At 29.3% G+C, this 17133-nt stretch overlaps 1 protein-coding gene across 1 annotated transcript; it reads right to left on the reverse strand.

Annotated features, from left to right (window-relative positions):
• Positions 1–208: 208 nt before the first annotated feature.
• On the reverse strand, positions 209–5686 carry LOC107421485 (protein NRT1/ PTR FAMILY 5.10). The gene is given in 5 exon segments (XM_060817361.1): positions 209–962; positions 965–1112; positions 1236–1756; positions 4412–4629; positions 4741–5686. Coding segments are annotated over 5 exon segments (1677 nt in total). The 5' UTR covers positions 4868–5686; the 3' UTR covers positions 209–299.
• Positions 5687–17133: the final 11447 nt, after the last annotated feature.

Raw genomic sequence — 17133 nt, forward strand, 5'->3', positions numbered from 1 at the left:
GCGGGATTATATCAAGCAACTATAACATGCACGACTTGGTCGAATGAATATCATTGATGGTATGATGATCTTCTTTTCTAAAGCAAAATTCTGGTGCTCCCCATACATGAGCATAGCTCCCACCTCCCACAAAGAGATGGGGCCGACGTGCCTGCCCTTTTTTCTCTTTCTATCACTTAATACATTTGCCATTGCTTGTAATGTGGAATTAACAGTGTTTAACGAAGATGTCCCTTTTACAACTTAGTAGTTAGATACTATAAGAACACTGAAAATAGTTCACCTTACTAACCATACCCTTATACTTTATAAATATAAGATTTTGTGAAAAACAAGAAGACCACAAATCCTATTAGACTAAGCACAGAAAGTAGCCAGTAAAAGTAATCAAGGTGTCCTCTATTTAAATTACTAGCAAACCAACTCTCTTGCCCACTCTCACTAGTTGCTTTGTCAATGATTGAGATAAGAAAACTACTTAGAAAGCTCCCTACACCATAAATGCTAAGGTACAGCGCAAGCCCTATGCTCCTTAGTTCATTTGGAACTTGATCATAGAAAAACTCTTGCTGACCAACGACGGTGAAAACTTCCGATATCCCAAACAAGAGGTACAACAGAACCAACCACCACACGCTCATGGGTACTGGCGCATTTGGCATATCAAGCAGATCATATTCTTCAGCAGTTTTGAGCCTTTTTATCTCGACAACAGCTTCAAGCGCCATGTACAGAGCAGATAAAGCCATTCCAATTCCTATTCTTTGTAACATTGTGAATCCAAATGGTTTCCTGGTCAATACTTTTGCCACTGGAATAACAAAACGATCATAAATGGGAACGAAGAGAACCGAAGCGAGGTTTTTAAAAGATTGAACCGAAGCTGCTGGTATATCGAACCCGGGCTTAATTGTTCTGTTCATTGTAGCTGCTTGCTTGGTAAGGAAAGTTGAAGATTGTGCACAAACACAATAGCATATACCAAACATGTTCCCCATATTGGAACAAGTCTAAGTACGGCCTTTGCTTCTTCAACCTCTTCCATACTACAGTCTATCTTCTCCTCTGCTTCCAAAGCGTCTGCTGGTACAAGCAGAGCTTTGTTGAGGAATCTATCAGATTTATAAAACATATATATCCACGTTATGCAATTGAAAAAGCCTTCTTCTTTTTTTGTTTTTTTGGCTTAAAACAAAGAGAAATTTAATACTTGTAGAAAGCTTTAATTTGCTTACTTGAATTGTTTGAAACTTTGTTGATGAGAATCCTCTTCAGTTTCTACTGATGATGGGCTTGTTGATCTCCAATTCCTTAATGCTGCAATAAACACTCTGCCAATTCTTACAAACGGGCTCTTTTTGTCTTGTATAATATTTCTATACCTATAAGTTTTAGTTCCGAGCAAGAAAGCCAATAAAGCAAAGACCATTGCAATACAAGGAACTCCAAAACCTAGACTCCAACTGAGATTGTCTTGTATATAGCTTACAATCAAATTTGTTGAAAAAATGCCCATGCATGTACTAAAATACCACCAATTGAAGAATGAGCTTTTGGCTTTACACTCTTCTGGATGTTGTCCATCGAACTGATCAGCTCCAAAAGCTTGAATACAAGGCTTGTGTCCACCTTGTGCAATTGCTACTAGATATAAAGAAAAGAGGAAGGATATGCATTGCAACTGAGGAGGAGAATTATTTTGATGAGAAGCACTGGCAGAAGTTGGAAAAGCTGATAGAGTCAGCAATCCTAGTCCCTATAATTCCGAATTCGAATATAACGCATAAATAATTCGCTTTTAGATATCAAAGCAAGTATCAAACATTAATTTCGTAATTTCATCCATCAATTTAACTCACAAATACTGCATTATTGGCTTAATTGCATTTTACACCATCAACTATGCTACCTTTTAGACTTTGCCTCCCAAATTACAGAAACCCCCACGTTACCTTTAAACTATTAGTTCTTATTACTTTAATCCAATTTATGCTATCTTCTCCAATAAATTTTGCAATATTAGTCTTGCATACCATTCAGAAATACAATAAATTTAGAATAAAACAGTTTACATAATTTGTATATGCTTAATTCTATAAATTAATACGTAAAAATGATAATTGGAAATGCATGATTAGACTAAACTGATTGGAAATTAATTGTTCATGGGAGCAATATATAGGGTAATGTAGTATAGGGGCAGAGCACAAAAAGTAGTACAGTTGAGGTGATAACGTGTAGTTATCCCCAAGTCATTTTGTAATTAGAGAAATCCTCAAGTTTTTTAGATGTGAAATAAAAAAATATTCCTTTTTCAAAACAATAAATAAATAAATAAAGACTAAATATTCCTTCCTTTTTCAGGTAATTTGCTTACCTGAAATGGTAGTTAGAGTTTCTTGAGCATCTAATTAACTAAAAAGTTGAAAGAAAAGGGAAAAAAAAAAGACATAAAACCTAATTAAACACAACTTCAAATTGTGTTAGTTTTCGATTTTTGATTTTTGATTTAAGTTTAAAATTGTTTATAATATCTAACAAAATATAATAACAACTAATTAACATTTAAGAAACAAATTAAACACAATCATCTAAAAAATAAAAACAGAAATAAACAAATGAGCTAACCAAATTACTAAATGACCTCTTAGTATTTATATAAATATATATTGAAGATGAAGAATTCAAACTTGGTTATTGCCTAAAAAATAGTGGTTTTTATCGGAAAGTATTCCAGAGGAAAAAAGTTCATGGTTTTCCAATATTTTGAAACTCAATTTAGATTTGAAAAGACATTTAAAGATTTTTATGGATTTGAAAATTTTAAGTATATTTAATATAGATTTTTAAAGATTTTATAAAAATTTTGAAGTATTTAATATAGATTTTAAAATTTTTAAAAAGTCTGTAAATGTTAGAAGATATTCAATTGAAACAGTTTAAAATAAAATATATTCAAAATGATGATATTTTTATAGACTTTTTTAAATCCTAACTTTTATAGATTTTTAAGTTAAAAAGGAAAATATTTGCTTTAAAATTTCTTCACCCTTCACCCTGAACTTCTGTAGACTTTGAAGATTTTTTTTAGATGACTCCAATTTAAATTAATTATATATTATTTTTCAAACCCTCTCTCTCTCCGTATTATCTTTAAATGCCATAGGGCTTTGACGATTTTACACAACTTGTTTTTTTTCTTTTGTCTTCTTATCTCATGAAAGAAAATTACATAAAGTGGAAAAATTTTCCTATACTTTGTTTTTTTTTTTTTTTTTGTCTTGGTCTGCTATTGTTCTGACACCGTTTCACCATAGTACCTATTAAAATATATATATATATATATAAAGGTAATTCAAATATATCATAGAAATTTTATAAAGTCATTATAAATTTCCACTTCTGCTATTGTTAAGTAAATTTTCCTTCTCGATATGATTTGTTAAGTAAATTTTCCTTCTCGGTATGATTTGTTTATATTTTAAAAAGAAAATATTTATGGATATGAGGAAAAATAAAAAATAAAAAACTCTACAAATCTTTTTAAAATGGAAGCCTATAAAAGTTCATAGATTTGTTTTTCTTAATTTTGTTAACTCTATAAAGTTTAATAGAATGTATAAAATAAAGTCTATAAAAATTTTTTAAAATCCCTTAAACTTTATAAAAGTTTATACAAATTTATAAAACTTTGTAAAAATCAATCACTTAAAAAGTTTACATTATCTATTAAAATACAAATTAAATACATTTTAAAATTGAATACACCCCTAAATATAAATATATGTGCGAGAAGAAATGAGCAAATGCAAATTTGGAGAGTATTAATTCAATTTACATAAATTATTATTGTTATTATTATTGAAATTAATGTATTCACCCCGAAAAAAAAAAGTATGATATTTCAGTTTTAATTTATCTCAAAGAAAATAGATTGTAAGAAGAAACAAACACTAATAAATATTTGGTAAAAAAAAAAAAAAAAAAAAAAAGGACCATTATTCGTGTGAAAAATTTCGAAGATTGCCAAACAGTAACAGAAGAAATTGTGCGGATATGGTAGCATTGTAGTCTTCTGGATTTATGGTGAATAGCATGTTGGTTTCTTCCTGAATGAACTAAACCACTCCTCCAGGCTCCAACGCAAGAGATCATCTTCTCCCCCTAATAGGTATATTTCACTTCTACCTTCAAACCAGCCCTACTTCTATCTCCTATCTTCTATGTACTGCCACGGACTGCAAGAAATATGCCCTTTATATATTATAGTTTTTGGATTCTTCTAAGGAGGTCTGTTTACTGATTCAAAGAAGCTGGTACTTAATAAAATTGTTAAAATAATAATAATAATAATAATAAGAATAAGAAAGATCTTAAAAATACAAGTGGATTAATTAAGGGGTCGACAAACCAGAATGTAGAGCAGAGAAGCCACCACGATGGTACAATATTGTCCAAAGAAAGAATCCGCTACAAAGGCTCCCAACAGTGGAAGCAACAACGCCGTTCCAGACCAAACGTTGACGTTTTCGGCCGCCGTAGCCGCGGACTGTCCCAGTGGCCCCGTCAAATAGCTTATCAGATTGGAGCTAATCCCATAGTACGCGAACCTCTCTGCAACCTCCACGGCTTTAACATATAATCAAGACAACGAAAAAAGAAAATAAATAAATAAGTTTCCAATGACTAAATATATGGTGAACAAATCGCAGGATTTTGAATGGGTGAGTTTGTTTTTACCTAGGATAAAACCCGCAGACCTCCATCCACCCGAACTGGACCTCAGAACTGGGCGGCCTTTGTTGTCAACGACACCATCAACGATGTCGTCCAGAAGCGGAGTCTGGGTATCGGAAGCCATACACATAGAAAAATTCTAGTCCAGTACCCTCACTGCAATAAGCTGAAAGGAGGCAGTAGTGTGCACACTGAAACGCCGGCTTAAAAGAGCATTTTTTTTTTTTCAAAGATAATTGTCATTTCACGGAAAATATATTGAAAAAGAATATGATAAAACGTCTAATATTGACTTGTGAGGATGGACAATAGTGCAACCTCCAATAATTTGCAATAAACGAAAGGATTAGTTACGGAATCTTCTCTTTTTTCGCTGAAAAGATAATGAATCTTCTGTAGGGAAGCATCACTGCCCCGTATTCTATGAGATTTTCCAGTCATAATTGAAGACTTTTGCTCTCTCAGATAAAACTTTGAAAACGCACTAACCAATCTTCAACATCTCATCAAACACAATAATAAAAAAACACTGTTCTGATATCCAAAATTGCTTCAAACCCCCACCCAATATCAAAGTCCTGTCACCCAGAACTCCCCGATATCCAAATCATCACCTATACATCAAACTCCCAATTTTCTGTTTCTTTTCCACAAAGTAGTTAACGTATTCTCTTTTGAGATAAGAGAATATTCTTTAAAGGCAGGAAGAATATCTCTTTGTGGAAATTAAAAGCCACTAGACAATAAAATAACATATGCCATTCTTGGATTTCATTGACAGTGTCAAGCTCAAGTGCACCTTTTTTTTTTTTTTTTTTTTTTATTTACGTATTTTTTATCGGGTGCATTTTTGGATAATTCAAAGCTTCTGATGCAATTTACTCTACCACTTGATCTTCTCAAACAGAAGACAAGCTATTCTCTTCGCTTTTTTGGGATGAATCCAAACTCAACTAGCAAAAAACAAATAAACGCTACTTCAAATCCATTTTTAAAAATAAAAAATAGATTAAAATACCAAGTTGAGAGTAAAAGTTCAAACGTGGTTTTAATAACAGTGTAAGATAGAGGAGGAGAAAACTACTACGCCAAAACTTAAAAAGGGTACATCAGGAAATACGATAACACAAACATAAAACTACGCGTGAAAGAATCGAAAGAGCCCGTGGCAATAACCCTGCCCTGTTTTGTAAGAAAGTTTTTTTTTTTTTTTTTTTTTTTTTCCTTTTTCATATCCATAGTCCTTACATGCATATTTTATTTGTTATTTGTTTCTTAATATGAAAGAAAAAAAAAATATATATATATATATATATATAGATACAACTTAATCCATATCAAATTGTCCTGATGATTTTTTACCATCAGTATTTTTTTTTTAAACTTTAAATTACATTAAAATTTAATATTTAAAAATACATTAAAAGGCTAAATACATTATTTTTCATTACATAACTATAAAAATACACTACTTTTCATTTTTCCTAAATATATATATATATATATATATATATATATTTAAAAGTACATTACTTTTTATTTTTTTAATAGAATTTTAATAATATTATTAAAATTACATTTAACACTAATTAAATTTTAAATTTTAATTTTTAATTCAATCGAAAAATTATAAAAAGAATATTTGATATTAAAATCATCATATTATCCTTATGTGATCCGAACTTTCTATATATGTATATTTCTAAAAAAAGGTATACGGCAATTGGCATATAATAAGGTGATATGGAACATGGCAATTTCTAGCCACTATAGATGGAGTACCAATGAGATGTATCGTAGGTAGCAATTTAATTGGTCGTTCTCAAAAAAAAAAAAAATAAATAAATAAATAAATAAAAATTATTTTCCTACATTATAAAAGGTTAATAAAATAATTAAATATATCCAATCACTATTTGTTTCTCATCTTAGCATGCGTCCTACTTATGTTCATCATCAATAGTGACAAAACAACGAAACTTAAATGCTACACATCTTAATTCAACATTTAAATTAATGCATTGAATCTCTACGATCTACACAATTGACTGTGAATAAATAAGTTTTTTGTCTGCTAAAGGTAGTATTATGGTGGAATGGATTAAATTGAAGGTTTTCTGTTTTGAGTCTCTTTCCAACATTCATGGCACAAAATCTGTAACAAATTGTTTCCATGAGCTAATATGGTAGGGCATCTATTACTGTCAAGTGTTTTCAGGTATATGGATTTATTGTCCTCTTCCACCAATGAATAAGCATATAAACGTTGATCCGAAATTTCTGAATACCAACAACAACGCCCAGAATGATTACACTCCCCCAATCCAATGGGCCAGATCCATACCTGTCTAAAAGATCAGAACCCACACTTGGGCAGGCCATACCCTTTTTAATTTACAAGTGAAAATCAAATATCTGATCATTAAGCAAAAGTAAGTTCTTTTATTTTTCCCACAAGATTTGAACATTTCTATATACAATAAAAGGTTTGTCCTTGTTGGCTAAACAATCTCTTGTAATTCTTCTTCTTCTTTTTGTTAAAAAATAATAATAATAAAACCAATATCATATCACTTGGATTCATATATTGACCATCCTAAAGTTAGTTGAAAATTTTGGTTTGGCAAAGTGATATTTTGATTGTGTCTATGACGCAAGGTTTAAGAAATTGAAATATTGATGGAAATTTTGCTGAAATTTCCATATTTTTAAAGTTGGATAGAAAATCTTTGTTCCAAATAGAACCTAGTAAAATTTTCAAAACTTTAATTGAAATTTTTAATATTTCTACAAAGTTTTCATCAAAATTTTCATCAAATATCAATATCAATTCATTTACAATTTTATTAAAAAAAAATTATAATTTTCATTGAAATTTCTATTGAAATTAATTTTTTAACACAAAATTATTGATATTTCACTATCTACCTAATTATTATTTTTTATAATAAATTTAATATTTCTATAAATATTATAAAGTAGATATAAATTAACATAAATAAAAATACAAATTTGTATGTGAAATAAATGATAGATATTATAAAAATATACAAGGAATAATTCTCTGCTAATGTAGCTAAATAAATTAACAAAACATCTTAAATAGTAATTTATGTGCATACAGTCATTAAATATCATATACCGATTATGAACAAAGACAACCACATTTAATATAAGATCTATATGGTTGGCATATTAATAATAATATACAAAATTATCTAAAAGATATAACTTTTAATAATTAATTTTCATATTTTATATTTCAAAATGAGCATGAGGAAGAAACTAATAATTTTTAACTATCTAAGAATTTTATGTGGTATTGAGATGATATTTTATAAAATATAATATAACTGTAATAAATCTGAATAATAAAAATTTTTATCAAATATTTTTTTTTTGCATATTTTTTATGGTTAATAATATATTAATGACCATTAACCTTACTATACATTGAGAGATTAAGATAAATAAAATCCGTTCAATATTTTTATAATTTTTATAATCAATTTTACATTGAATTGATTAAATAAGTAAATCATAAAGTTTCAATAAGAATTTATATTTTTAAAAATAAATTCTCAAATATTTCGGTCATTTTTTTATGAGTTTTTGTAGGCTGCTTCCAGAATTCTCTGTTGAAATCCAAGGCTAACCCTTAATAGAGGAAAACCTTTTGGAGGTTCCTACTAGAAATATGGCAGCACCTTCCCCAAGGGTTGGACTTATCCCAAAAATTCCTGCACAAAAAACATACTCCACTAATACACCACTTTATTCCTTCCACCTTACACACAATTTTTTCCTCAAGGTGCAGCACTCCAATAATAAATAATAAATGGAACAGGAACAAAAATTAATAATTAATAATTCCACAACAATAGTAGTTAGAAATTTCTACACCCAACATTTAGTATCAGAGCATGCTAAGAATTTAGTTTAAGAATAAAATAACACAAATGCAAAGGAAATAATTATAATTTACAAAGAAGAGAAGGGGAAAGTTCCACTCAAGACACAAAAACAGAAGGAATGCACCGTGGATGGACAAAGTCCATTAATCACCTGGACCTAGGGGAATGGATTTAAAAAAATATATATATAATGAGATGTTAATCATCCCTGTAAGTAGTACCCATCTAAATAGTAACATAATATTATTTTATGAGTGAAACTACATAATGAAAATAAATAATTAAATAAATAAATAAGTAAATAAAATGGTAATTGGAAGGTAAGAATTTAAAATTTAATAAATTTAAGAAATTATTTAGAAATAAACATTCTCGCAAAATCCTAACTAATTTGCCCAGTTGAAAGGCTCACCATTTTTAGATTATTTTTTACAAAATCCATAATTTTTATATTACCCAAAAATTAGAATAGTATTGTGGAAAATATAAATAAACTAAAAAGAACAATGGATAGAATTATTAAATCTAAATTTTAGACAAACAAAAAAATAAATATAAAATTAAAAGTTAGATAAAATAAATAGAATAATAGAATAGAATAAATTGATATGATAAAAAATTAAATTCAAAATTTAAATAATTTATAAAATGGCAATTAATTAATTTAAAATCATAATCTAAATAAATAAATAAAATATGTTTTAAAAACATTTTATTTTTCAAACATGAACCAAGTAATAACATGACTCACCATACTATTGATGCGAATCCGCTCGAACTCGCACAACCGACAACTGGCTAGGGTACTGATCCGATACGGATGAAGACCGGACCGATCACTAGGGCTCAAGCTAAGAGGTTTAAAGATAACGTTGCTGTCTTTATCTAGGAAGTAATTCATTCTCAAAAGGACTTGTCCATACCTGAAGATAAAAGATCTGTTTTAAGTATCCAAGTGGTGGAGGCTGATACATCGGACATTTTACAATGGACACCCATACATCGGACATTTTATATTGGACACCCATACTTCGGACATCTGATCTCGAACTTTGGACATCAGACATAACTTAGTTCGGACACCAGGCAGACATAAGTTAGTTCGGACATCAGGTAGACATAAGTTAGATCGAACAGGCATAAGTTAGCTCGGACATCAGGCAAACATACGTTAGCTTGGATATCAGACATATGTTAGCTCGGACATCAGACATAAGTCAGCTTAGTTGTCAAACTAGTCAACTCGTTTTCTAATTTGCGTTTGACTTTTTTGGGTTTTTATTTATTTATTTGCTGGACAAATAGTTCTAGGAAAGTTATTATTTTATTATTTTCATTGTAAATTAATTAATTACTACTTCAAAATAAGGGAATTAATTAACCCAAATTAGATTATGAAAGAATGTGAAATTAGGCAATTTTCTAATTGGATTCTATGTTGGCTGAAATTTCCTAATCCTTTTAGGGTTTTATTTTGTTCGTTCAAAGCCTATTTAAAGGCTTATTTTCAATGAGAAGTCAAGTTTGAATTTTATACAGAAAATTAGTTGTGAGATTGAATTATTTTTGTTCTTTTGAACACCTAAAACACCATTAGTGAATGAATGTTTTAGTTTGACTTATCAATAGGCCTTCCATCACCTATTGTGGCGTCTTCATTATATACCAAGGTTTCTAATCACAAGTTGGTTAGGGGTCAAGGTGACCATTAGAACTTGAACATAATTAGATTCGGGCTAATATAATACGGGTTTAGAGTAAGTCATCCTAGGTTCGTATAAACTATATACCAAGTGATATCAGACAGCACTTGGCATCTCAAGTACCCCCTGATAGGGAGATAAGAGAGGTACTTGCAACTGAACTCCTTGGCATCCCAAGGCACCAATGCTAATAACTTGCCGTTCTACAGCCAACGAGAGGTCGACTAATGCTCACTATGTAAAATACTTGCTAACCCTCTCACCCCTAGCTCCCATAAGATGACTAAACAATACATATGTGCCAAACAATAATATACAATATAGAATATTAGTATTATATGGTGCTTCTAAAACAATAAAATTAGGCAATGTAACATAACACCAAATTTTTATAAACTAATTTCGGGTTCTAATAAACTTTTTCAACCCATAAAATTTCGTTATTTTGATTTAAACCAAAATTTATAAATCCACAAGATTTTGCCAAGATATTCTTTTTCCGTAGCAACCACATATATACACTATGTATATACATATTTTGTTCCAAAACAATTTATTTTCCAAATCTAAATTGCAATTTATACAAAATTAAATACAAAAACAACATTATTATACATAACATAAGTAATAATAATTTTCTTTAATTTAAAAAGCGCTACAAATTTTACAGAAATTGAAACAATTCAATTTATATAATTTAATTGCTCAAAAATATACTTGGAAAATGGATTACTCACTAAAAATGGGGGTCATTTTGGATCCTCTACAGGATTGGTCATCAATTTACACGGAAGACAATACCCATTAAAATAATATTTTAATCGGATATTTTACACACAATTTACAAAGGAAGCTAATTCAAGCTTTAACTAAAATTAAGAACCTATATACTAAGTTGAAGCTTAGAATGCAAGGATCATGGATCAAGCCTTATCTATCAAAGATCTAGCCAGCAGTGGTTGGGATCTTGCCAGGAAGATCTAAGCAACTTGATGCTCTTGGATCTCGAGATCTTGCTCAAATTGTGCACGTTGAACCTTAGATTTGGATTCAAAGGGTTCAAATGTGGTGCAAAGGGGTGGTGGTTTAGCTGGGAACACACCAGAACTGGGGAAACTTGCAAGCTGGCACAATCGCTGGAAAATTCCTCCCATTCTGACTTGTAAGATAGCCATCAGTCGTGAAAAGATAGGTTAGCCTTAGAGTGGGTAACACATTGGTGGTGGCAATGAGACAAGGCAGTGGTTGGAGAGAGAGAAATCGACTGGGGAAACTAACGATGATTGCCACTGAAAATTGCTTCGATCCCTATTTGTCAAGGCCAGATCACCATGAAATTTGGCTAGTTGATGCCTCCCCGAGTGGGCAATCCAGCGTAGTGGCATATGTAGGAATCAGCAGCTAGAGTGGAGAGATCTAGTCAGAGAAAGGAGCTGGCCTCTCTATCGGGTCCAATTCGTCCACAATTTTTAACCATATCTCCAATTTTGACGTACTACTTGTCCACGAATTCAGGTTGATGCGTACTTCGGCATGGTGCCTCAGTCAAGGCAAAATTCTCCTTGTGGTAAAAAGTCAACCATGGAGCCTAATTGATCAACTCTGGTCAAACTTGGTCAATGTGCAAAAATTCTAGCATACTCCGGTGTGGTGTTATAGTTTTTATTGATAAATGATTATTTTTAAAATTTTCGTGGATATTTTTGTATTTTGAATGTTAGATATTTCAGGACATACCCATTTTTTGAACCATGCTCTGGAGAAGTTTTCTTTAAACTAAAATACAACTAAAAATGTTTGATTTTGTTTTTTTTTTTAAATATTAAAAATGGAGGGCTTAAAAAAAAAAAGCAGTGGTTTTGTCCCCACGGGGAAAAATATATGTTGATTTAATAAATTTATTTGTTATTCATATAACATCTTGGATTCTTTTTTTATTTATTTTTTATTTGTTAAATAGAATATTTCATTGAGAAAGAAACAAACATCAGTTTAGATTGCTATTTAAAATAGCAAAGAAAATATGAGGTAAACTCCAGCTTCCAATAGGATTTTACTCTTATAGATTTGGCAACCAAGTCTGCTGTCTTATTAGCTTCTCTTGGTATAAAAACCACCTCCGAGTGAGCTAATTGCATCAAATATTCTCTAATATCTTTAACAATCACAATAAGGAAACTTCAGAATATCTAACATAACCTTTAGAAGTAGAAAGTTAAAGTATTTGTAATAATTCTGTCTATTGCTAGATTTATTTTTTTTTTGGCCATATCATGAATATAAACAACTACTGAAAAAAAAAATTCCATTGGGTCTATCTAGGTAACTTATCAAGCTGATGTGATAAGAAAAAAAAAAATAGAAACTGTTTATATGACCCCTAATTTTGATGAGTTTGTCAGACAGTGTGAAATTTCTTTGAAAGAAAAACTTTCTTCAAAAAGTCTATTTTTTTAAAAAAAAGAATAGCCATAAATAGTCTTCTGCACATTATTAACATAGAATAATTTTAAAATTATCTGTAAGTTTATGCCACATAAATTTAAACAATGTCAAATTCTATGTCACATAAACAGCAATCTACATTTGTAATTGGAGATTCTCTCACTTTGACAATGTCTAATTTTGTTTTTTACTACATCAGCTTACAGGGTGTTTAAGCAGACTTGTTGGAGAAGTTTTTTTTTTTTTTCATTTTTTTAGTGGCTATTTATTTTTCTTCTTCTTTTGCTTCTTATTTATTTTATTTATTTTTATTATGGAATAAGATAAACACATAGATTGAAGAGGACAATAAATCTGTACCCAAAACATTTGATAGCTATATATATAAGCCCTACATATTAGCTCTAAAGAACAACTTGATGCATATTTTTGTTGAATATTACAAGAGGTACCATTTTGTTTGTTAAAATACCAGTCAAGTATATGTGTGTCACTAATTGATTGGGTTAAATTATATTCTACTTATTTCCTGAAAGGTTCATTTGTCATATCTAAGTTATATTAATATGTTAATTAATAAAATAATAACACGTGTATATTTAGGATTTAGTAGATACCTTGATAGATTGGATGGTACCTCTAACATTACCTATTTTATACCATGGATGTTGGAAAGAGAATCAAAGTTACCACACTCAATGGGAGGATTGTATGTCAGGATCCCTCCAGAAGTTCTCTACTGGAACCGTAGGATGGCTCAAATTAAGGGAAATCCTACTAGAAATTCTATAGAAATCCGATAACATCTCTCTTATAAGTAAATTTTGCTCAAATTTAACCCTACACAGAAAACGCATTTCTATATATACTTGTAGCCGCTCACACTTTCCATTTACTACAATTCCACATATTTCTAGCACTCCATAGATAAATATCAGCATATAAATATAAATATAATACATATCATCCCAAAATTCATAATATTATTAGTAAAATGATGAATGCAACAATAATAATAATGTTGATGATGATAATGATACTAATAATAATAATAATTCCAATAACATCATCACTATCCAAAACTAGCGTAAAAATATATTTTTATATGTATATGACTAAGTATACACTCCCTTGAAGGTTCCAAATAATCTGTCTATAGGCTGAAATATATGTCTGAGAGTTGAGTACTTAAAGGCCGTAATACCTACCCATAGGCTAAAATACCTACCTGTAGGTTGCAATATCTTTCTAAAAGCTAAATAACCTACCCGAAAGCTATCCTAGATATCTATCATCGGTACTATATGAACTTTCTCATTTCTTAACTAAGTTACACATGCACTTCCAAATCCAAAAAATCATCAATTAAAAAAAAATGTGCAACTAATAATAATAATAATAATAATAATAAGATAATAATATAATTAAACTCTGATGTTTAAAAATTATTTAAAACTATTAATGAATCCATAAATATAAAACATTGAAACCATATAAAACCCATATAAAAGTCTATCAATAAAACTAAAAATCACCTATTATACCATATTTTTCTTTATAGAAAATAATTAATCAAAGTCATTGAAATATAGGTACAGATGATATTAATAATACTCCTTAAACTTGTACAGTCTATATAAATATATTCATATATATATGTATATATATATATATATATATCAAACAAGTACGTATATATATATAGATATGTGCATACAAGTTTATGGAAGACCATATAAAATTTCAAGTCAAGTAATGATTAGTATATATTTAATCATGCCTAATTCACTTAGAAAAACAAAATTACTTACTATACCATATTTAAACACAAATATCTCAACCCCATTTCCTCAACCCATTATATATTCCAAAACATCGAACTTATGCTGGGGTTTCCACTAGCACGTGTAAGACATGTGAATTCCACATTCCATCAAAATATATTCCATCCAAATTCATTTTTTGACAATTTAACATGATAAGGGCATAAGCCAATAGCAAATTTATAGTCTCTGATCAAACAAGGAAACAATGTTACTTGAGAGACCAGTCAGGACCCATCCAGTATCCCTTCTTGAAACCCTACATAAGTCCTAATTTCAGGAGAAACCCCAGCAGATCATCCTACGGAAAATCTAATAGCTTCTTCCCTAACAGTAGAGTGTGCCCTAAACTTTCCTACACGAAAACACACTTCTATTCGCCCCACCTTACTACAGATAATTCCACAATTAGTAGCACTTCAATAACAAAATATAAATATAGATGTAAATATATTAGAAATAATTTAAAAATATGAAATACCTTTAATTAATCACGTCCGCCCATACCAACCACTTTGTACCGCACTATATTTCAATATTGTTTTACAAACATACCAATGCATAATGTAAGAAAGGGGGTAATAAAGCAACCAAAGTAATAGTAATATGAATGAATGTAATAGCTCAACTTGCCCTAAGGCTTACACACTTGCCCGACGGCATACATACTTGCCTGAAGGCTTCCACATTTGCCCGAATTCTTCACGTATAATAATCATAATAACAATTGATAATAACAATAAAAATAATAATAATGATAATGATAATAATAATAGCAATACAAGTAATAATAATGAAAATAATAATAATGAATAAATAATAATAATAATTATAATAATCTCAACAATTGATAATAACAACCACGGTAATAATTGAAAATAATTTTATTGGTAAATACCATTGATAATAAAAATAGTAACAACAATAATTATAATAATGATAATGAAAATAATAATAAGAGAAATAAAATAACATAATAAAATAATAAAATATTAATATAATATAATATTATAATATTTTATTAAGGATGACACTTGGTACTTTATAAACATGACATATGGTGCATCCCAATTGATGACTAACGGCATAAATCAAAGACTTTTTTGAATATTCCACTACCCGGTAAAATCAGTCTAAAAAAAATAGATATAATTTTACAGACCCATAACTTTTCAACTGCATGTCCAAATTAAGCGTGCCTCCAGTTTATGGACTCATATCGACGATCACTTTCATGTAACACATGGGTCAACACTAAAATCTATGTAAATAAAAAGCCAACTTCAGACTCGTTGATCAGTGTTGATCGCATTTGTTTTCAACCATAACTTTCTATTCTTATCTCCGATTTTGCCATACCACCAGGCTATGAATTCATGCATACGAGTATTTTGTCATCGTACCTCAGTCAACATGAAATTCCGTCCATAGTAAAAAGTAAACTACATGATCCACTTGGTCAACCTCGGTCAACCTTGGTCAAAAATTCAAATTCGGGATATTTTCTTGAATCAGGGTGTTAAAACAAAGAAAAATGAATTAGCAATAATAAATACAAGAATATAAGAAGAGTTCTAGAATACACTACATGAAACATGTAGAAGGGTACGGATTCAAAAAATGTTGTCTGGCGCTTGAACAGTAGGCCACTAACTATCCAGATCTAGGGCAATCAGGTCTAAAGTGAAAAAAAAAAAAAAACTAATAAGATACTAATCATCCTACTTAGTGGTACTTATCTAATATTAGCAGTTATCATAATAATAAATATAACAATAATATCAATAATAATAAATAAATAATAAAAAAATTAAAAGATTTAATCATAGCAATATTATTAATGATAACAATAATAATATGGGTAATTTAGGAAATTAAAGTAAATATGTAATTTAAGAAATTAAAGTAAATATTTAAAATAAATATTTTTTTCTCTGAAAACCTTCACAAATTTACTCAATTTGAAAAGTTCTCCTATTTAAAAAAATTATTTACACAAAACTATTATTTCTATCCAATTTATAATATATATATATATATGTTTATCGGAAATAAAACAAAATAAATTAACACTTACAAATGTCTCACGAATGATCATTTTGATAAATAAAGAAATGAATAAATAAAATAATAAGATAAAAGAAATTAAAATGCTGCAATTAAAATAAACAAACCAACAAATAATTTAAGATAAAATATGCAAAGTCAAATAATACTCAAACCATTTAAGAATATGTAAAATCATAACTTAACATAAATTATAAAAATCAGTTGCAAGTAAAACCAAATAAAGTAACATTTTAAGAATCATTCCAAAATGATTGGTTAAGTAAACAGTTAAATTTAGTAAAGTGATTAAAATAATTAAAATAAATAAAACCAATGAGCATCCAAACAAATAACGAAATAAATAAATAAATGATTAATTAAACAATTAAACACATAATTTAAATAAATCCATCAAAAATATTCATAAGCACTTAAAATATCATGCCTATACTTGATGTATTA

Source organism: Ziziphus jujuba, chromosome 5, assembly GCF_031755915.1.
Source record: "Ziziphus jujuba cultivar Dongzao chromosome 5, ASM3175591v1".
Lineage (NCBI taxonomy): Eukaryota > Viridiplantae > Streptophyta > Magnoliopsida > Rosales > Rhamnaceae > Ziziphus > Ziziphus jujuba.